Raw genomic sequence first — 22,546 nt, 5'->3', positions numbered from 1 at the left:
AAATTTCTTAACTGTGTTATTTACAGTTTATATAGCTTCAAATGGCTTCAATTTGTTAGTATTAACATTCACACATAACCACGGTACTTAATTACGAAGCACGTGAATCTGTATTGGTTTTGAGAATAAAATTCGTTGCAAAGCTAAATTTCTTTGGCGTCACTGAGCGTACTATATCTGATACCGTAGGCGCAATTAAGGAAATATATAACGACTTTAACTAGTAAAATGTCATTAGCAACTGTCCAATGACTCTGTGTGTTCTTGGCGTAATCTGCCACAGATTAGGGACATTAGTTAGTTAGATGTTAAAGGTCTTTAAACTACTATATCTAAGGTTTAGTTTACCTAAGGGTTTGTAAAAGTGACCCAAAATACTTCTACACTACCTGAATTATAATACTTCTCTTCTGTTATCCCCTTCGGACACTATTTAAGTTTTTACAGTTAATAAATTTCTTGAAAAGAACTTTCCATCATTACGGACAACCTTGAGGTTGACAGAAAAATCGGATGTATATACAAAGAAAAACTCGATCTGAATTCTGTTGTTTGTTAAAACAGGAAAATAGAGTTCTATTAATTGATGGAGGCGGTAAACCACACCCATCTGTTTCGTTCAGCTAGAGGAGGTCCAATAACAACGGGTTTATTTCTTTACACTCTTGTGTGGGAACAAAGAAATATTCTCCACAAAGTTTTCAGTTCAAAATAAAATTTGGCAGCCTTAAATAAAACCGACATGATGGCTGAACAGTACCGACGCGATTCGAATCCGTTCCGAAGTCGCTTTTGGAAGGTAGCCACCATTGGTTTGATATCTTGGGCTACGACCTCGCTGATCTTCTTGGATTACTCGGGAATTAGTTTATTGACGATTTTCGGGGACCCTAAAAGTCCCGATCATCAACGTAAAGCTTTACTCGCTACGTGCGTCATCGTCGCTTCGAACACCTTTTGCGCGGTATACCTATTTATTCGGAGGAAAGAGCTGAAATCTTTGATGAGTGAACTGATACGAAAAGTTGAAAAATGTCCCAACCAGACAGTGTCGCGTCATTTCAAGATCTGGCTAATCGTCGTCATAAGTTACGTTGTTTGTTGCGTAACCAGCTCCCTTATTGAAAGTCCTCGACCTATCAGCCGTCAAACAAAACATTTGCTAGAAATTGCAATATGTTTCAATTGCAACTTGAATTTGTCGCAAGATGCCTTGTACGTAGCGGTAATCATTTATAAAATGGTGCATAATCTGAGTTTCGTTGGGCTGACATTCACGCCGGTATTTTTAATTTGTTTCGCCTATCGAGCGGTGGCTGATTACGTTCAAGATCGATACCAGAAACTGATTGCCAGTGACGGAAAAAACGGCTCTGTTCTCGAGTTTCATCGAAGTTTTTTAGAATTTTACGAATTGGTAGAACGCGTCAATGATATGTTTAAAATGATTCCATTGGTTCTATTTGGTACGGCGTTCTTTAACATGTGTCACAACGCTACTATCAGCACGTTAAAAATCCTGTCAAAGTCCGAGTCACATTTTCCACCGTCGTTTTACATTCTTTTCGCTAACGAAATACTTCTATTTGTTGCTATAATTTTCAACGCTTCCGTTGTGCCCGACTTGCTGGACAATGCTAAGAGTCATTTGGCCATTCTGACGTGTGACGCGCGCGCTACTGGAATTGCTTCAGATGTCCAGTTGCTGAGCACCGCCTTGAACTCGAGGGTCGTTGGATTCAAAGTCGGATCTTTCATGGTCATAACGAAAAAACTATTTTTTTCTATTTTGGGTCTGGGCGTAACTTACACGGTCATTTTTATTCAATTCAATCCTCAATTTGCGTGCAATTCAAACGTTGAAGTTTCCAGAAATAGTACTTCATAATACTATTTTCAAAATAGTTACCTCTGTTTAAACTATATTAAGTAGTCAAAAATATATTGCTTCTAAAACTTCTTTGTTCGAAGTTCTAGCTACAGAAAGGCAAACAAGAGCGAAAACACGCTAAAATGTAATGTTTTTCTTGCAATTTCTTGGTATAACTGTATAATTTAGGCTTAGGGCTATCGACCCGTAAATGTACATAGACGTGCCTGAAAATATTCGTTTGACGTATTACTACTCATTTACATTTACACTTAACCAAATACATTGCTTGAAATCCAATTTACACAATGGAAAACCGTTGCACTGGCGAATGTTGATAACGTCATATTGATTTCCTTTCGTTTGTTAATGCAAAGCAAGTAAGAATGAGTAAAGAGGATACAGAGTGTTATCCTTCTTCTATTATCCCCTTCTGAAACTACTTATGTATTTACACTTCATAAATTTCTTGAAAAGAACCTTCAATCATTAATGACAACCTTAGGGTTGACAGAAAGATATTTACAAATAAAAACTCGATCTGAATTCTGTTGTTTTTTAATTGATAAAGCTGGTGCAGCCACACCTATCTGTTTTATTCAAGCTAGAGGAGGTCCAATAACAACGGGTTTATTTCTTATGTATTCTATTGTAGGAAGAGAAATATTCTCAACAAAAAGCCAAGTTTTCAGTTCAAAATAAAATTTGTCAGCCTTAAATAAAACTATTATGATGGTTCAGCAGCACCGACGCGATTCGAATCCCTTCCGAAGTCCCTTTTGGAAGGTAGCCACCATCGGTTTATTGGCTTGGGTTACCACCTCGATGATCTTTTTGAATTACTCGGGATTTAGTTTGTTGACGATTTTCGGGAACCCTAACAGTCTCGATCATCATCGTAAAGCTTTGCTCGCTACCTGCGTCAGCATCGCTTCAAACACCTTCTGCGCGGTATACCTATTTATTCGGAGAAAAGCGCTGAAATCTTTGATGAGTGAATTGATTCGAAAAGTTGAAAAATGTCCCAACCAGACAGTGTCGCGTCATTTCAAGATATGGCTAATCGTCGTCATTAGTTACGCTGTTTGTTGCGTAACCAGCTCTCTTATTGAAAGTTCTCGACTTATCAGCCGTGAAACAAAACATTTGCTAGAGATTGCAATATGTTTCAATTGCAACTTAAATTTGTCGCCAGATGCCTTGTACGTAGTTGTAATCATTTATAAAATGGTGCATATTCTGAGTTTTGTTGGGCTGACATTCTCACCGGTATTTTTAATTTGTTTCGCCTATCGAGCGGTGGCTGATTTAGTTCAAGAACGATACCAGAAACTGATTGCCAGTAACGGAAAGAACGATTCTGTTCTCGCGTTTCATCGAAGTTTTTTAGGATTTTACGAATTGGTAGAACGCGTTAATGATATGTTTAAAATGATTACGTTGGTTCTATTTGGTACGGCGTTCTTTAACATGTGTCAGAACGCTACTATCAGCACGTTAATAATCTTGTCAAAGTCCGAATCACATTTAGCACCGTCGTTTTACATTCTTTTCGCTAACGATATACTTCTATTTATTGGTATAATTTGCAACGCTTCTCTCGTGCCGGACTTGTTGGACAATGCAAAGAGTCATTTGGCCATTCTGACGTGTGACGCGCGCGCTACTGGAATTGCTTCAGATGTCCAGTTGCTGAGCACCGCCTTGAACTCGAGGATCGTTGGATTCAAAGTCGGATCTTTCATGATTATCACTAAAAAACTGTTTTTTTCTATTTTGGGTCTGGGGGTAACTTACACTGTCATTTTTATTCAATTCAATCCTCAATTTTCAAACGTCGTAGTTTCGAGAAATAGTACTTTATAATACTTTTTCAAAATAGTTACCTCTGTTTAAACTATATTTTGTAGTCAGGGATAGATTCAATTTTAGAAGTAGGAATGGAGAACGGTTAGTATTTACTTCATTCGGACTCATAGCCCAGTAAAGAGCCCCTCCCTCAAACACGCAACGAAAAGTTTAAATTATCTTTTTGGCTCACTACGTTTTGATGACGTCGCTGACGGGCCGGCGAAAAATACGTAATTTCTTTTTACCTCTGTCGCTAAGACCCGCCTCTTCTTTCATACTCCCCGTTCCGGGGAAAGGGGGTCCGGAACTTTGACGTGCGCCATCATTACTCTGTTCTCCATTCCTACTTCTAAAATAAAATCTATCCCTGATGTAGTCAAAAATATTGCGTCTAAAACTACTTTGCTTGGAAGTTATATTTACAGAAACGCAAAGAAGAGCTAAAACACGCTAAATTGTAATTTAATATTTTTTCTGGCCATTTGTTGGTAACTGTATAATTTAGGCTTAGGTCTATCGACCAGTAAATGTACACAGACCTACTGAATATATTCGTTTCACGTATTACTGTATATTTACGCTCATTTACATTTACACTTAACCAAACACATTGCTAGAAAAACAATTTAGATAAGGGACAACCGTTGAACTGGCGAATAAATGTAAATACAGTCATATTGATTTTCTTTCGTTTGTTAATGCAAAGCAAGTAAGAATGAGTAAACCAATCTAAAGCACTTAGCTATTTACTTTATTTTAGCTCAATTAAGGCCAAACATATCTTCGTTTCGTTTAGTTTCGGGTAGGTTTATGATTTTTGTCAGAGTGCAAATATTGGCTAGAAAAATTCATAAACATTCAAAAACATCTATTTGACTGTTTTGCTTAGATGTGAAAACTTCAGTAGTGAAAGTTGCACTATGATTCAACTTTACCAACACAGTCCGAACTCCTTTCGAAGTCGGGTTTGGAAGATGTGCGTTGTTATTTTGATTCTTTGGGCGATAATCTCAATGATCTTCTTGAATTACACGGGACTTAGTTCCTTATCTGTTTTTGCAAAACAGTCTAAATTTCCACATTTAAAAGCAAATCTTATTACTGGCTTCGTCAACAACTGTTCCTTGACCTTTAGTTTGGTGCACTTAATGGTTCGAAGGAAAGCAGTTAAGTCTCTGATTAAAAAATTGATCCTTAAAGTCCGAAAATGTTCCAACAAGACCTTGCCGTGTCGTTTCATGTTGTGGCTAATAGCTATACTAGTTTACGCTATTATTTGCGTTACAGTCTCAGTGATTCACGTAATTCTGGAAACGTCAAAGCCAATGAAGTTACAAAATATACTAGCGACGTAAATTTACCAACAGTTACAATCCACGCTGGATATGCATTTTCTAGAATATTCCAAGTGCTCTGTTTCATTGGACTGACATTTACGCAAGTATTACTAATTGTTTTCGTCCACGGAGTGGTTGCTGATTTACTCTCATATGAGTTACATGAACTAATTTCCAGTAAAGGTGAAGATGGCACTGTTCACGAGTTCCACCGATGTTTCTTAGAAATTAGTGATCTGGTAGACCGCGTAAATAAAGTCTTTAAATCAATAACAATGGTATTGTTCGGTTCGGCTTTTATGGTGATGTGCCAGAACGCCACAACAGCAACCATAATGATCTTAACAAAGAAGTCTTCGGCACTGTCATGGAAATTTTACGTTCTCACCGCCAAGGAAATTCTGCTTTATGCCGCTATTATTTTCAACGCTTCCCTCGTGCCGGATTTGTTGGATATCGCCAAGAGTCATTTAGCGGTTCTGACGTGCAACGTGTCTGTTTTGTCAAACTATTCTAAAGTGCAGTTATTGAGCATCGCCTTGAATTCGAGGATAGTTGGATTCCAGGTCGGCTCTTTCATGGTCATAACGAAAAAACTATTTTTTTCTATTTTGGGTCTGGGCGTAACTTACACGGTCATTTTTATTCAATTCAATCCTCAATATACGAGTAATATGAACAATGAACCTCTGAGAAATAATACTTATTGAATTATTCAAAACTAAAAATAATATAGCCCAAGTTATTTCTCTTTGTATAATGGCGTAATAATTGTTTTATATATGTATATTTTTTGAACAATCATAGAGATAACTTGCTAAATCTTTCGGATGCTAAAACTGTCAAAAATTTCTTGACTGTATTATTCACATAGTTTATATAGATTCAAATGTCTTCAATTTGTATATTGCTTCTAAAACTTCTTTGTTTGAACTTTTAACTACAGAAAAGCAAACAAGAACGAAAACACGCTAAAATGTAATGTTATAGCCCTAGCTAAATGGCGCCACTAACGTGGTGTACAGTAGGCGAACATTATTACACTTACAGAGCCTGTCATCTAGTTTTAAATGATAAATCTTAGGGCGATATCCACGTGTAAATGTACATCTGCCTGAAAATTTCCGACTGACGCAATGCTGTATCCTTACTCTCGTTTACATTTACATCTAACCAAATAGCTTGCTTGAAAACCAATTTACATAATGTAAAACCTTATAGTAGTGGCCGCAAGTGGCGAATAAATGTACATACCGTCATCATATTTATTTTCTTTCGTTTGTTAATGCAAAGCAAGTAAGAGTAAGAATGAGTAAACCTCAACCTAAAGTTATCAATCAAACACTTTGACATTTATTTAATTTTAATTTAATTAACGCCAATCATACCTTCGGGTCTATCGTTTTGTTTCGTATGTTCTAGGATTTTTGTCAGAGCGCAAATATTCGCGAGATAAATTCATATCTGGAAACGTGCAAAAACATCTGACTGTTTCACTTCGACGTGAAAGTTGCGCTATGATTCAACTTTACCAACACTGTTCGAACTCCTTTCGAAGTCGGGTTTGGAAGATGTGCACCGTTATCTTGATTGTTTGGGCGATAATCTCAATGATCTACTTGAATTACACGGGACTTAGTTGCTTATCCGCTTTTGCAAGCCCAACTACAACCCAAGCTTACAACGCAAATATAATTACTGGCTTCATCAACAACTGTTCCTTTACCTTTAGTTTGGTGTACTTAATTCTTCGAAGGAAAGCAGTTAAGTCTCTGATCAATGAATTGATCCACAAAGTCCAAAAATGTTCCAACAAGACTGTGCCACGTCGTTTTAAACTGTGGCTAATAGCTATCCTGGTTTATACAACTATTTGCGTTACAGTAACATTGATTCACACAATTCTGGATACGTCAGAGACAATGGAGCTAGAAAATATACTCGCAACACTATTCTGTTTTAGTTGTGACCTAAATTTACTAAGAGCTACAATCCACACTGTATATGGAATTTCTAGAATAATCCAAGTGCTCTGTTTCATTGGACTGACATTTACGCAAGTATTACTAATTGCTTTTGTCCACGGAGCGGTTGCTGATTTACTCTCTTATCAGCTACATAAACTAATTTCCAGTAAAGGTGAAGATGACACTGTTCACGAGTTCCACCGATATTTTTTAGAAATTAGTGATCTGGTAGACCGCGTGAATAACGTATTTAAGACAATAACAATGGTATTGTTCGGTTCGGCTTTTATGGTGATGTGCCAGAACGCTACAACCGCAACCTTAATGATCTTAACAAAGAATCCTTCGACACTCTCATGGAAATTTTACGTTCTCACCGCCAAGGAAATGCTGCTTTATGCCGCTATTATCTTCAACGCTTCTCTCGTGCCGGATATGTTTGACATCGCCAAGAGTCACTTGGCGGTTCTGACGTGCAACGTGTCTGTTTCGTTGAACTATTCTAAAGTGCAGCTATTGAGCATCGCCTTGAATTCGAGGATAGTTGGATTCCAGGTCGGATATTTCATGATCATCACTAAAAAACTATTATTATCCATTTTGGGTCTGGGCCTAACTTACACGGTCATTTTTATTCAGCTCAATCCTCAATTTTCGAGTAACATGAACAACGAAGCTCAGAGAAATAATACTTACTTATTTAAGATTAACATAACAGCGAAATGATTGAAAGTTTCTTGAACAATCAATCTTCACATATAGTCTTAACACATTATCTCAATACAACTTGGCTGAGAAAAATAATTATATTGACAGAGTTTTTATATTTGAAGAGTTTCACTACGATAAGAACAAAACCTAATAATTCTCTTCATAAGTATGGGTCGAAATGAGCGCGCATCCTTTATAAAGGATTAAAGAGGCGTATTCCTCATGTAGAATCTTACAAAAAACTATTTTGTCTATCTGTACCCGTAACTATACTGGCCAAAGAAGTACACTCGAGTAGAAACCTTTAAACTAAGATGGAGCAATATAGTTTTTTTAAATTTTGTCTCTCATGGACAATGCCGGTACTATATTACACTTTGCAAAGGCAGACCCGTACTCACGGATAATATTACAGGGTTTTGCCAAGCACGAATGGCATTGATTGAAAATGTATTGAACAATCAACAATGCATTAAAGTTTTATCAACAATTGTAACAATAATAATAATAATTACTATAACTGCTATGGATTAAGTAACAAACAACTCTTGTCAGTCACGCGTGATTTATGGGAAAATTAAATAAACTTACGTTAAAATCTTTCATAACTTAATGATGTCAACAACAAAAAATCAAATATTACACCTATCATAAGTTTATAAGATACGTTTCATAAGTATGACACTACGTATACTTAGTAATGCTAGAGAATTACTGAGAGCTAGTTCGAGAACGACGCGAGAATTGACTACACGCGGTTTTGCAGTCCATCTTCCTATTTAGTCTTTGCTAAGCCTTTGAGAGCGCCTCATCAGGCGTCGCTTTACGAGAATCTATGACGTTTCACCTACATCCCTTCATGACAAGCTCTCAGTAATCAGTGACAAACTTATGAAACATAACTTATGTACTTATGCACCTATCGATTTATTGAAAGCTATATTTCATATTCGAACATTTTTTACTGACCGGCAGCTGCGAGTCGCGTTTAATTTTAGATTCAATTTTCATTTTGATCATGAAACTTCGTTTCCGTCAATACGCGTTTTTATTAAAAATCTGGTTCATGTTGGCTACTTTCATGTCGGTATTATACTTAACGGTGTACGGCTTGGCTTCCTTGAGGAAGAACACTTTCTGGTTGACATCAGGTTTTTGTTTAAAGGGCTCGAATCACGCGTTTGTCATCTACACCATACTTAGCAAACGAAACGAAATTAAAATCACATTCAACAAATTGAAGGTGGCTTTAATATCCACGAACTACTTAGTCTACGAGAGACTGGAAAGGAGCGTGAAATACCTCATCGCTATTTTACTAGTTTATTTTTCGCTTATGTTCTTAATTGGGTGTTGCGAAACGGTGGCGGTAACTCCAATTCTCGGATCAAAATCTAATTTGTCCGATATGTATGATGGCACAGTTGAATATTCGTATTTGAGTTTTTATTGTTTCGGTTGCGATCTTCGTCAATATTCATCGTGGTTGGTAGATCTGTTCCTTTTCATCGATATAACGTTGCACCCAATAACGAATTTAAGCATTTCGCTATCCATTTCAATACCGTTCATGACAATGGCAATTATGATGTCCGAAATGTTGAAAAGCATCAACAGTCGCGTCAGAAACTCGAGATTCAAGCGTAACAAATTCCAGCAGCTACGAATAATTAGGAGCAAGATAATTCTAGCCTCAAATATTACCGATAATTTGAATGGAATATTTCACAACATTATTTTTGCATTTTTGGGTATTAATCTATCGTGTATTTCGTTGGACGCGACTGTTGTCATCAGATACTTCACGGACTCCAATAAAAGATCATTAGCCATAGCTTATCTGTTCATTTCGTATTTTCAAGACATTTGTCACGTCATTCTAATAACTCTGATTGGGTCAAAAGTGAAAGAAGAATTTGACCAATTGAGCTCGAGTGTCGCGTTCATGCTTGATAAAGCAATTGTGGGCGGTCAAGGTGTCGAGATTCGATTATTGTATTCGGAATTGGAAGCCAATCGTATTGAATTACGAGCAGGGGCTTGTTTCGTAATTAATAAGAGCTTAATTATCTCTTATTTGGGTGTTGTAGTGACTTACACTGTAGTTTACTTGCAATTTCATCCGGAAATTTTGAACATTATACGAAATGGTTGAATTGAAAGCATTATTTATTATATATTATCAAGAAGCGATATCTAGTTTACTATGGAGAAGGTATATATTCGCCACATTTCTAACTTTATCTCCAGTCCGGAGTTAATACACCTAAAAATAAATTCATTCAAAATTTACAACGGCCATACGAGTTTCTAAACCGGGCTTTCACGAATGAGGGGTGATCTTATTGGATCGCTTAGAAATGCGCAGAGGCAGAATTTTAGTGTCAGAATGTTTTCAGCCAATGAAAAAATGTCACCTCTGAGTTTGTATTTCTGTTCACTAGATGGCGCTTGCTTTATTTTCAATTTGCCCCTTAACGGGCGTATATATATGGCCAGCTTGTTTATTTTATTTTTAGGTCTATTCCTGCCTCTAAACTACAACCAGCATCTCATTGGTTCTTGAAATCGCGAATGACTAAATTGCGTATTTTCAGACTGAGGAGAGGCGAAATAGCCCAGCCCCCTTTTACGTCCCCCCTTGTATTTTGAAAGGGGGACTGAGACTATGGCGCGCGAATACTTAGGCATCTTATAACTTCTCCCTAGTAAACTAGATATCGCTTCTTGATATTATATACCAGCTTCGTTGTACAACTTCGTTTTGTATTTCTTAAACCCAAATTTGAACGTGAAAAAGCCCAAAATGTCTCGTGATGCAAAAATATTTCGTTTATGTGTGCCTTGTAACTTGTACAGTAAAATGCATGTATATCCTTAGTTTGTAAAAGCGCTTGTTTTTATTTTTTAATACCATATTACGATGGTGACCTTTCTTGGCAATATTCTAGGAGGGTGACTTAAGAGGCAATTTATCGCGTATAACCCTAATTGCTTCCTCGTCATCCTGTAAAAGCGTGAGACAGGAATTAATTACGTTCAACCGTCCTGTCTTATCATGATTAATGGCTTTCTCCTCGGGTTCCCTGGAACCCAAACTTTGTATATATAAACCACCAACAGAATGGCCAAAGAATGTAAAAGAAACACGTTCGCGTAGGCGGTGTTAACGCCATTCACTTTTATAACCCGGTAGTGGCGAGCTAAAACAGATTTCTGTCCATCTTTATAGAAATTGGCAACGCGGCTAAGGGTATAGTTTCTCTGGCAAAGTCAGTTAACCATCGTATTTCCCTGAGGTATAAGCAACGACTCACGAGACACCGACCAACTTACGATAGAGAGAAATATAACTCGTCCTAATCAACCCTTGGAGAGATTACCAATAAATTGGCTGATTTTTTCCTACATTATTTATCATTCAGAGTCAGAGCAAAAACCCATATAAGATGTGAGAACGTATCTTAGTCATATCCAGGAAGACCAAGCGGCTTTGATAGTCATACGTTTTGCGCTGCTTGGCAATACACCCTTTCGACGGGAAAAAGGGGGGTAGGCAACCCTTAGTATCGGGAGATATAAGGGGGTTGCTTCAGTGCCGTGTTTGCGCACTCTCAGATCCAAAACGCCTACTGCGCAGGCGCTGAAAAGCGAGATGGAAGGCAGTTTTACCCCCGCGACTTTCCCCCCTAGTCTCGTCGAAAGGGTGTATATGGGGATGTGAGCTAGGGAATCGGGATTAGAGAAGAAAAAAACTTCACGACATTAAAGCCCCATTTTTTTAACGTTCTCAGGTCTAAGATATGTTCTTGACCGGAGATAAGAGGTACGTCATCGCCATGCAGTTATACTGTGTATTCGGTATATTTACATATATGTAAACAGTGGATTCAAGTCTAAAAAATTAATTAGCTAGAGTAACTGGCAATTACTAATTATTTAGCAGATAGTACTCCTATCATAGGAGTCCTATGTTTCCCAAACTCAATTCCATTAATAAGATTATTCAATAAGAATGAATGTAAAAACCATCATGTATAAAATTACAAAATAAGGATTCATATATGTACAATAAAACCGATAAATAAAAAAAAATAATCCACAAATTCCCGAATATGAAACCTAAAAACGCAATTTTAAAATATATAAATTTATTTTATCTCTAAAAAAGAATATCACAATTACAAATCACAAAGCCTACAACTGAACGTATTGCCACACTTTCGACAATAAACTTTTACGTGTTAATGGCAATTTCATGCCTTTTTTCATGCTTGGTCAAGTCGTTCTTCTTTTTAAAGGCAGATTCACAGTAACTGCATTTAAACGGCCTTTCTCCGGTATGATTTCTATTATGCACGACTAAATCACCTTTAGTGCGCGACGCGTAATTGCATAAATTGCACTTGAACGGTTTTTCGCCGGTATGCGTCAGTAAATGCTTTTTCAAATCGTTATTGCTAGTGCAAGAGTATCGACAATGTTCGCACTTGTACAATTTCTGGCCCAAATGTTTTTGAAGCTGGTGTTGACGAAAATCATAATGACGGTGAAACGCCCTTCCACAAACCTCGCACTCGAAGGATTTCGAACTCGCGTGTGTTTGTTCGTGTCGACGTACCACGCTTCGATCGTTAGAGGCAAAACTGCAAGTCTTACACCGAAAAGGCTTCTCGCCCGTATGTCTTCGCTGGTGAATGACCAACGCGGAACTGTATTTTGTGCAGTAATTGCATTCGTTGCATTTATGGGGCTTATCTTCGGAACTTTCAGAACAGTTTTGGTTAAGTTTAGTTACGCTTGTAGCGTCAGAATCACCGGAATAATTGCCGTTTTCGAAAATGTCGCCTTCGAACCCGTATTTGTCTATCGAAACAGTAAACACCCGTTTTTATCTTAACTCGTGGTTAAATAACCGGAACGTAGTTTTTAATTGTATTTATTTGTTTGCTGGGATCAGATACGCGAAAAACCAGTTTAGGAGGAAAGGGTTAAGCAATTTAACTAAACATTTTAATAAGGTTAACTGAAACTAACTGAGCACTTAGTGTAAAGTCAGGGTTAATAATAAAAAGGTTGTTATAGCATTGTACTCTTAAAGTCAACGGAATAAACTAACCGTTATCAACAGAGTAGCTTTGATTATTGTCAGTGTTGCTGAAATCGGAATACTGATACTCCATCATGTCATCTTCCACGATATCAAGTGGCTCTATTTTAATTTTTTTCCTCGCAAAGTCGGCTTAAATAAAAACCAAAAATTGCACCGTTTATATAAAAGATACATTTTTGGCTTCAAGAAACTAAAGGAGTGCAAAAAAACTCGCAGCTTCATTTAGGAAGCAAGTTTATAGTGCCATGAAACCAATGCATAAAGGCTGAACAAAACATTGTTGTTTTGTGCGCATTCAAAAACACCAATTTATTCTATCAAGGTCACGAAGCACAATGTACTGACTGATAGGGAATGTTAGCCATAAAGAAAGAAGCATTGATAGCTTATGGCGGACTTTCGCAAATTGTGTAAAAAGCCGTTTCAAAAAGAATCAAAATGCGCGCAATGCACGAATAAAATAGTTCAGAAATTACGATGAACTTAAGAATAATTTAATAACCCAACTGTGAAAAAAATCACCACACCACGTGGAGATTCGCGCCATTTCTATGTTATACCTGCCATGCCCAAATAATGGAATAAACCAACCAAATTCATACACAGTTTGAAAAACACTCGTAACAACAAATGGAAACGCGGGAGTCGGGAAGTATGCAAACAGTTGCAAACAGATATATAAGTTCAATTAATGTTTCCAAAGATTTGTTACGCGAGCATAAATGGAACAGATCATAAATTAAATGCTTGTGGTGAACTATCAATATTGCAGGATATCAAGCAAATAGTTCAGTCAACGTACAAACACTTACTTGCACGACATGCCATAGTTTTAAGCAGTTTTTAAACCTATACCCCTTAGCCAAAATCACTATCGCAAGCGTGATAACGCAGTTTAAAATACGTGAATGTGCTTTTCAAAGCAACTTAATATTCCCATCAAAAAGTACTATTAAAAAAAATTATCACTTACTACTTTCCTCTGAATTGGCGGCGACATCTCGGCTATTAGCTTCTTCCGTAACGTCGTCACAAGTGGGAAGTAAAAAAGTCTCCTCTGATGATTCACAGTTTTGAAATTCACTTAGCACACATGGTAGTTCAAGAGGAACATTTTGTAGCGAAGTTACCACACTGACATGCGATTCCGGAATTTCAGTTTTGACTTTCCCACCTTAAATGAACCCGAAATTCACAAAACAAAATTAGAGAAAAGTCATAATTTCCGAGTCAGAAATTGTCAAATTAAAAAGTAAGTATGTTCGTGTTTAAAAATATTATTTCAGTTCATCTCACCTTTCTGGTGTATGGACAAATTTCGATGTGATTCTTCATTTAGAAAAGTGGGTAGCAACGTCTCTGAAGAAGCACATTCTTTTAACAAATGATTATCATTGACACCGAGTTCCAAAACATCAGATTTCGATATGAGATCGCTAGCTTCCAAGATATGGTTTTCCCCTTCATTTCTTTTGTTCTAAAAAATATTTTGTACCAAACAGAAAACCAAATGGGGCGAATCAGTTCAAGTTTGTCTACAACTCATGTTCTCTAGATAGCATAAGCATTACACGACAATTACTCGGATTACACCAAGATTACGCGGATTACAAAAAGCTAACTCGCTGTGCATAAAATAGTACGCTGAAAACTGTTAATTACGCCATTAACACGCGGATTACGACACGACAATATAGGGAGCTAACCGTTCTGAGCCTGAAACGTCACACCCTTCTATCTCTTACTGGAGTTTCATCCCCCCATGCCAACCAGAGAGGGGCTGCGTATCATCAGACTATCTCTTCCCCCTAGCCAGTTGTTAGCTCCCTATTAAGTGAAGTAAGTCAAGATTATGACGCCGCCATTACGTAGAGCCATTTGTCCCATGATAATTAATTTCTATGCGGGATTTGTGGGCCTCATAATACTGACGTCTTTCTGTGATTTCATTGGATGGTACCGAGCTCAAGGTGCAATAGGTCGTGAGATAGACTGAGAAAATGGCTGCGCAGTGATTCTATCAGCTGAATGTATTAATGCGCAGAGTAGGTCAACATTACAACGCTGTTACGCGAAGTAGGTCAAAATTACAACACGAATACGCGAAGTAGGTCAAAATTACAACACGAATACGCGAAGTAGGTCAAAATTACAACACGATTATGCGAAGTAGGTCAAGATTACAACATTATTATGCGAAGTTGGTCAAGATCACAACACTATTACCCTGAGTAAAAAAAATAATAATAACAACTGCATTTTTACCATGAGGACATTGATGAGTGTTTTTAGCTCCTTGTTATGTTTCTTAATTTTTTCAATTTCCTCTCTTTGCCTGAGAATACTGGTCTTATACTGAAACTCTTGTTTCTTAACATTTAAAACATATTCCACATACTGAAAACATAATAAAATCAAAGACATATCCATTAACGATATATTTTAAACCAATGACAATGGGCCATTTCTATGAAGAGACTAACTTACCTTTGCCACTTCATGATCCAATTGACGTTTCAATTCTCTTATTTGAGTATCTTTCTCCATTAGTATATCTTTTAAACCACAATTGCACACGACCGAGCTCTCCTATAAATGATTACTGGTATTCTATATCACGTGATAACGATGACTTTTCATGAATATGGAAAATTACCATGGAAGACTGATCTCGATATTGCTGCAAAGAAACTTCATTATCTTCGAAAATGATATTTTCTGATGTAATTGCAATTGCCGAATTTGCTGTTGAACCTCCAGGATGTTTATTATATTCTGTACTTGCTAGGACTGGTACTAAACGGGGAAAGGATAGAGGCTATAGAAACGAGCATTATGGAAACAAGGTTGCAACAATTTTACAATGAATGACAATTTTTTTCATAACTCTTTATTTTATTAAACAAATTTTGACCAAACTCTCTGATGGTCAATATTTTTAATCTTAATATAATTTTCGTCTTGGTAAATAACAATGCTCCGCGGCAAGACTCGTGATGATTGATTGAAAAATCAAAAATTGGCCTGACACTCATTTCAGAGATTTTTCAGTTAGAGGAGCTAAGATCCGTGACATGATTTACACCGCCATAATGGTGGGTTGAATACAGGGCTCGACATAAGGCACTAGTCAAGGCATTTGACTACTAAAAAAAATGCCTTGACTACTAAAATATATCGAAATCTGGGGGTTCACTAGTCAACTTGACTAGTAAAAAAATGTCCCAAATATTCGTAAACCATGCGTCTCACTAGTCAGTGACTACTAAAAAAAACTGGGATAGGGGGGCTCACTAGTCAGGCTGACTACTAAAAAAAATATCCTTATGTCGAGCCTGGTTGAATACACTGGGAAAGCTTAAATCCACCAACAGTCTGCTACTACTAACATTCTCGTGACGTCACGCCCTCCTATCCTTAACCCCGGTTTTGACGACCATGTAGGGAGAGGGCGTTTGTCCTTGAAGGAGAGAGTAATGGAGTGGAAACCCCCATACCTTAAGTGTTGCCTTTGTCCCCCACCTACGGCACCATAGTCCTCCCATCATCCCCAGCGGTTAGGTAGGGTCGTGCCGGACGAAATTGTAAAGGACGCTCCCTCTATCTCAAAAATAGAAGCTAGTTCTCATTCAAATAAAATGGCGCTACGCGGCAGCACTTAGCAATCGCCTACGGAAGGGTAGGGGCGTGCGCGAGGTACACTGGGAGAGATATGGTGCCGCAGGTCGCCCATCATCATTTCCAATCCATCTGACTCCCTTATCCCTGGTTTGTCAGGGAGGGAAAGAACATCCGACGTCATTTTATACCTCTACTTAGGGGAGCGTTTGTAGGCGCGATACTGTAATTCCCCCGTTAGGGGGATGGAATCGAGGTAAGAGCCTATGACGTGGAGTTAGGAGGGGGTGTGACGTATTACTCATTCATATGAAAGCACTCTATTTCATAATTTCGACTCACTTGGCGCATTTTTCAAATCTTTGCAATCAATGTTGTGACTCGCTTTCAAATGTCGCATAAGATTTGTTGTACAAAAGCTGACCTTTTTATTGCCACCTCTTTTGATTGGTCGAAAACAAATTTTACAATTAGCCAATGACTGATCCTCTAATGACACTTCAAAATAATCCCACGCTTTAGCCCGTTTGGCCGGAGGCATAACTAAAATTGTATTACAACTTTAAAAGCCTGTCACTCACTCACTCCGCGTACTTAATAATAGCCTAGGCTAAACGTGACGTAGCAGACGAATTTTGCTAGGTATCGACCCGACGCGATGGAGTATTAAATACAGTAGTAGAGGCTAAGTGTTCCTCGAAAATGAGGACAAATAAGATTTGGAGTACAAATTCCTAATTTCCTATGATTTTGAGCAAGTACAACAGCGTAATCATACCCTGACCACTGACCAACCACTTTCAAATATTCAAGGGGAGGGGGATTTTACTTTGGAAAACAAAACAACAACACTACGCAAAATTTGGGCTGCGTTCAGTAACCGGCATCAAAAACATCGATGACTAAACATCGATGTCTTACTGAACGGTTTTTCGCGTCTTTGGGCGTGACGTCATGATGCTCATCGGATGCCCATCAGAAAAATCGGCTGTGAGAGGAGGTTTTTTTGATGAGCATCGGATTCATGACGTAAATTTCGTCCTTTTGCGCCGCGACAATTAAAATAATGTAGAATTGACAAATATTATCCTTATCGATAATAATACTAAAAAGCAATATATTATTTCGGTAATAAATGGATTCTGACAGAATTTTGATTTAATTGATAAATTGAAGTAGGCCTACAATATCTTTGTAAATATTTCGGATTTATTATTTAAGCCTCTGCAGTAACGTTATCATAATATCGTCGCCATTTTGAAAAGCATCGATTACACAAAATTGTGCCGTTCAACAACTGCAACGTCATCATGACGTCAAAAGAACACCGATTTCATTTTCCCAAACATCGATGTTTTCCTGATGAGTGTTACTGAACGCAGCCTAAATTCATATCATTTTTACGTACGTGACGTCGGTGACGTCACACTAAGGCTACTGAGATACCTCTATTTATTGCATTGAAGGAAAGGGAAGCTGCAATTTCCCGCTTTGTCATCACCTAGGCCTATAGCAAAACTCATATTAATGGTTCTTTTATTGACGAAACCAAGAGGACTTCAACGTGTGCACGATTTCTAAAACAAAAAATACAAAAAAAAACATGACTGTTTAATTAAATTTCTTTTAATGTATTAAGAGAAATTTTAAAAGCTTTATTTCCTTGAGAAAGGACATTTATAATTCACTTAAAAAAAAGTAAAGATAAGAAAAATGTTGTTCTGACATTTAATTAAAGTTTAAATTTCTTTTAATGTATTAAGTGAAATTTTTAAAAAAAGCAAGCGAGTCTTTTAAAAAATGAAGATGAAGAAAGTGGCTTCTCGGAAAGTGAATTTGGGTCATGATAAAAGAAGGCCATTCAAATGAAAAGATTTGGGAAGAATGAGTCTCTTTTTGCGAAAAAGGCGAATTGGTGAGTTTTGATATTTTTTAAGAAGCGTATGGAAGTCTTACCAATCACCTGAATAATACCAGGGGGCCCCTAGAGGTCCTATAATTCTAACGACTAAACGGTTCTTGGTTAGCGAAATAAATATTATATATTGTTATCATTTCAGGAATTTAAGCGAAAAGTGATAGAAGAATTCACCTGCCCCATACGTCATAATTTTGTAAAGGAGCCCGTGACTCTCTCACGCGCCAATACGTACTGCCAATTAAAATCAATTCAATGGGAGCTAGTGTGCGCATTGCAGGAATTAATGTTTAATTAAAATTCTTTTAATGTATTAATAGAAATTTTAAAAGCTACATTTCCTTGAGAAAGGACATTTATATTTCACTTCAATAAAAGTAAAAATAAGAAAAATGTTGTTCTGTATTTTAATTAAAGTTTAAATAAATTTATTTTAATGTATTAAGTGAAATTTTAAAAGCTTTATTTCCTTGAGAAAGGACATTTATTATTCACTTTAAAAAAAAGTAGAATAGAATAGAAGTTTAATGCGCGTAAAAAGAATCACGGGATTATACACAGAAAAGGGGTATATACATATATTAGAAACTATTTACAGCAATTAAGTTAAGGAAACAATTAAAAAATTGTCAGGTAACAATAATAAATGAAATATTTTCAAAATTTACAGAATGAGGAACTATTAACGGGAATTTGAGAAAACATAAATATTAAACAATTCAAAGTGAAATACACAAAAATTAATAAAAACCGTCAAAATTTTAAGAAAGAGAATCTATTTACATCAAGTTAAAATAACATTTAAAGATAAAACAATTCAAATTGAAGTTCACAAAATTTAATAGAAAAAATATCAAAATGATCAGTAAATTTGTTATACGCGCGTTGTATTCGAATTAATGGGTTTAAGCTAATTTGCGGTAAATAAAAGGTGGAACGGTTTCGCGAAGTCTGATAGACCCGTAAGATTAATTTTTCTAAAAGGGCGGATAAGTAAACAAAGTTGTGGATAATTTTATAGACAAATTTTACTTCGTAAAGATCTAAGAGACAGCGCAAAGTTAGAAGGGCTAGAATATCAAGTAAAAATAAATAGTCATAGCGCGCTTTGGGTATGAAATAGGTGTGGCAATATTCAACAAATTTTCTTTGAATACGTTCAATCTTATCAAAGAGGTAGTAATAAAAATGTTGTTCCGTCTTTTAATTAATGTTTTATTAAATTTCTTTTAATGTATTAAGAGAAATTGCTTTATTTCCTTGAGAAAGGACATTTATAATTCACTTTAAAAAAAGTAAAAAAAAAAAAAGAAAAATGTGAATATTCATAAATGAATGCATTTCATATGAATAAAATATTAATTGCCAATTTAAAGATCGTATTTTAAAAAACCGGTTCAAGCAATAGCCACACTTTCTGTTTTGAATGTATAATAAAAGCAACTAAAATCAAAGCCATTCGAGTGTTCCCTTTGTAGGACTGTCATTCCGAACGATTTCCGCCCTAGTCCTAACTTAATACTAAGAAAAATTTTAAACGCTATATTTCCTTAATGACAAACGACATTTATTATCCAGTACGGAAAAAGTCAAAATAAAAATTGTTTTTGTTTTAAATTGTCTTTAAATTAAAGTTTAACTAAATTTCTTTTAATGCATTAAGAAAAATTTTAAAAGCTATATTTCCTTAAGAGAAAGGACATTTATTATTCACTTTAAAAAAAGTAAAGATAAGAAAAATGTTGTTCTGTCTTTAAATTAAAGTTTAAATTTCTTTTAATGTATTAAGTGAAATTTTTTAAAAAAAAGCAAGCTAGTCTTTAAAAAAAAATGAAGATGAAGAAAGTGGATTCTCGGAAAGTGAATTTGAGTTCAAAAGAGTCAAGCCAGTGACTTATAGTCCGCCAACGGGTATACGGGTCATGATAAAGGAAGACCATTTAAATGAAAAGATTTGGGAAAAAAGTAAAGATAAGAAAAATGTTGTTCTGACATTTCTGAGAGTCAGTGGAAGATAAAATATATACGAAAAACTCCACCTACGCGTGAACGTACAAACTAAATAAAGGTGTAAATTAAACATTAATTTAACACTCTACCTAGCTCCTTTTAAATCCATATCAACATAAAGAGGAAGAACCAGAAGGTTTGTAATCAGAAACCAAACTTTTGCCTCAAAATAAGAAAAGATAGGTTAAAAAGGTGAAATTGGCTAAAAAACGAAAAGCAAGAGAGTTTAAAAAACTGAAGATGAAGAAAGTGGCTTCTCGGAAAGTGAATTTGAGGTCAAAAGAGTCGAGCCAGTCACTTATAGTCCACCAACGGGTATACGGGTCATGATAAAAGAAGAACATTTAAATGAAAAGATTTGGGAAGAATGAGTCTCTTTTTGCGAAAAAGGCGAATTGGTGAGTTTTGATATTTTTTAAGAAGCGTATGGAAGTCTTACCAATCACCTCAATAATACCACGGGGCCCCCAGAGGTCCTATAATTCAAACGACTAAACTGTTCTTGGTTCGCGAAATAAATATTATATATTGTTATCATTTCAGGAATTTAAGCGAAAAGTGATAGAAGAATTCACCTGCCCCATATGTCATAATTTTGTAAAGGAGCCAGTGACTCTCTCACGCGGCCATACGTACTGCCAATGTTGTATCAAGCAACATTTAAAATCAATGCAATGGAAGTGTGCGCATTGTAGGAATTTCCTTCCAAAAAATTTTAACCCTCACCCAAATATAGTATTAAGAGAAAGTTTAAGCATGTTAGTACGTTGATTAACGACACTTATAATTCACTATAAAAAATTTAAGCGAAAAGTGATAGAAGAATTCACCTGCCCCATACGTCATAATTTTGTAAAGGAGCCGGTGACTCTCTCACGCGCCCATACGTACTGCCAATGTTGTATCAAGCAACATTTAAAATCAATGCAATGGAAGTGTGCGCATTGTAGGAATTTCCTTCCAAAAAATTTTAACCCTCACCCAAATATAGTATTAAGAGAAAGTTTAAGCATGTTAGTACGTTGATTAACGACACTTATAATTCACTATAAAAAATTAAAAAAAAAAAGAAAAATATGTTGTTCTGTCTTTTAATTAAAGTTTAATTAAATTTCTTTTAATGCATTAAGAGAAATTTTAAAAGCTTTATTTCCTTGAGAAAGGACATTTATAATTCACTTTAAAAAAAAAGTAAAGATAAGAAAAATGTGTTTCTGTCATTTAAAAAGTAAAGATAAGAAACATGTGTTTCTGTAATTTAAAAAAAGTAAAGATAAGAAACATGTGTTTCTGTAATTTAAAAAAAGTAAAGATAAGAAACATGTGTTTCTGTCATTTAAAAAAAGTAAAGATAAGAAACATGTGTTTCTGTAATTTAAAAAAAGTAAAGATAAGAAACATTTGTTTCTGTAATTTAAAAAAAGTAAAGATAAGAAACATGTGTTTCTGTCATTTAAAAAAAGTAAAGATAAGAAACATGTGTTTCTGTCATTTAAAAAAAGTAAAGATAAGAAACATGTGTTTTTGTCATTTAAAAAAAGTAAAGATAAGAAACATGTGTTTCTGTAATTTAAAAAAAGTAAAGATAAGAAACATGTGTTTCTGTCATTTAAAAAAAGTAAAGATAAGAAACATGTGTTTCTGTCATTTAAAAAGTAAAGATAAGAAACATGTGTTTCTGTCATTTAAAAAGTAAAGATAAGAAACATGTGTGTCTGTCATTTAAAAAGTAAAGATAAGAAACATGTGTTTCTGTCATTTAAAAAGTAAAGATAAGAAACATGTGTTTCTGTCATTTAAAAAAAGTAAAGATAAGAAACATGTGTTTCTGTCATTTAAAAAGTAAAGATAAGAAACATGTGTTTCTGTAATTTAAAAAAAGTAAAGATAAGAAACATGTGTTTCTGTCATTTAAAAAAAGTAAAGATAAGAAACATGTGTTTCTGTCATTTAAAAAGTAAAGATAAGAAACATGTGTTTCTGTCATTTAAAAAGTAAAGATAAGAAACATGTGTTTCTGTCATTTAAAAAGTAAAGATAAGAAACATGTGTTTCTGTCATTTAAAAAGTAAAGATAAGAAACATGTGTTTCTGTCATTTAAAAAGTAAAGATAAGAAACATGTGTTTCTGTCATTTAAAAAGTAAAGATA

The 22,546-nt window shown here is 35.7% G+C and overlaps 1 protein-coding gene and 1 long non-coding RNA gene across 9 annotated transcripts in view; one reads left to right on the top strand and one right to left on the bottom strand.

The window, feature by feature from the left end:
• The window catches only part of LOC149623758 (uncharacterized), a 55,980-nt gene extending 38,000 nt beyond the window's left edge, over positions 1-17,980 (bottom strand). For 3 of the 7 annotated variants that reach the window (XR_016374860.1, XR_016374861.1, XM_089852974.1), the window contains exons 1-7: positions 16,810-17,293; positions 15,506-15,645; positions 15,337-15,438; positions 15,115-15,246; positions 14,146-14,326; positions 13,823-14,023; positions 12,856-12,978 (exon numbers count right to left, since the gene is read on the bottom strand). Coding sequence is in view for 5 of the 7 variants with exons in the window: in XM_089852974.1 (XP_089709100.1) it covers positions 12,856-12,978; positions 13,823-14,023; positions 14,146-14,326; positions 15,115-15,246; positions 15,337-15,438; positions 15,506-15,645; positions 16,810-17,008 (1,078 nt within the window). In the remaining 2 variants the exon portion in view is untranslated. Of the gene's footprint in view, positions 1-11,870; positions 12,603-12,855; positions 12,979-13,822; positions 14,024-14,145; positions 14,327-15,114; positions 15,247-15,336; positions 15,439-15,505; positions 15,668-16,658; positions 16,748-16,809; positions 17,294-17,913 lie in introns of those variants that run through there. The other 4 variants (XM_089852971.1, XM_089852970.1, XM_089852972.1 and 1 more) reach the window with 4 other exon arrangements.
• On the top strand, positions 16,705-21,602 carry LOC149623757 (uncharacterized). Of its 2 annotated transcripts, none has more exons than XR_016374862.1 (3): positions 16,705-16,723; positions 17,934-18,382; positions 18,528-20,002. It is a non-coding gene; the product is annotated as an uncharacterized LOC149623757 (long non-coding RNA). The 2 variants fall into 2 exon arrangements; XR_016374863.1 differs by lacking the exon at positions 16,705-16,723 and adding an exon at positions 20,939-21,602 and having other exon boundaries at positions 17,327-18,382; positions 18,528-20,793.
• The last annotated feature ends 944 nt before the right edge of the window (positions 21,603-22,546 follow it).

Source organism: Phalangium opilio, unplaced genomic scaffold (assembly GCF_054372755.1).
Source record: "Phalangium opilio isolate 3A_F unplaced genomic scaffold, DU_Popi_V2 ptg000113l_1, whole genome shotgun sequence".
NCBI classification, from domain to species: Eukaryota; Metazoa; Arthropoda; class Arachnida; order Opiliones; family Phalangiidae; genus Phalangium; species Phalangium opilio.
Note: the sequence above shows the minus strand (reverse complement) of the source record. Positions and strands in the feature narration are given on the sequence as shown.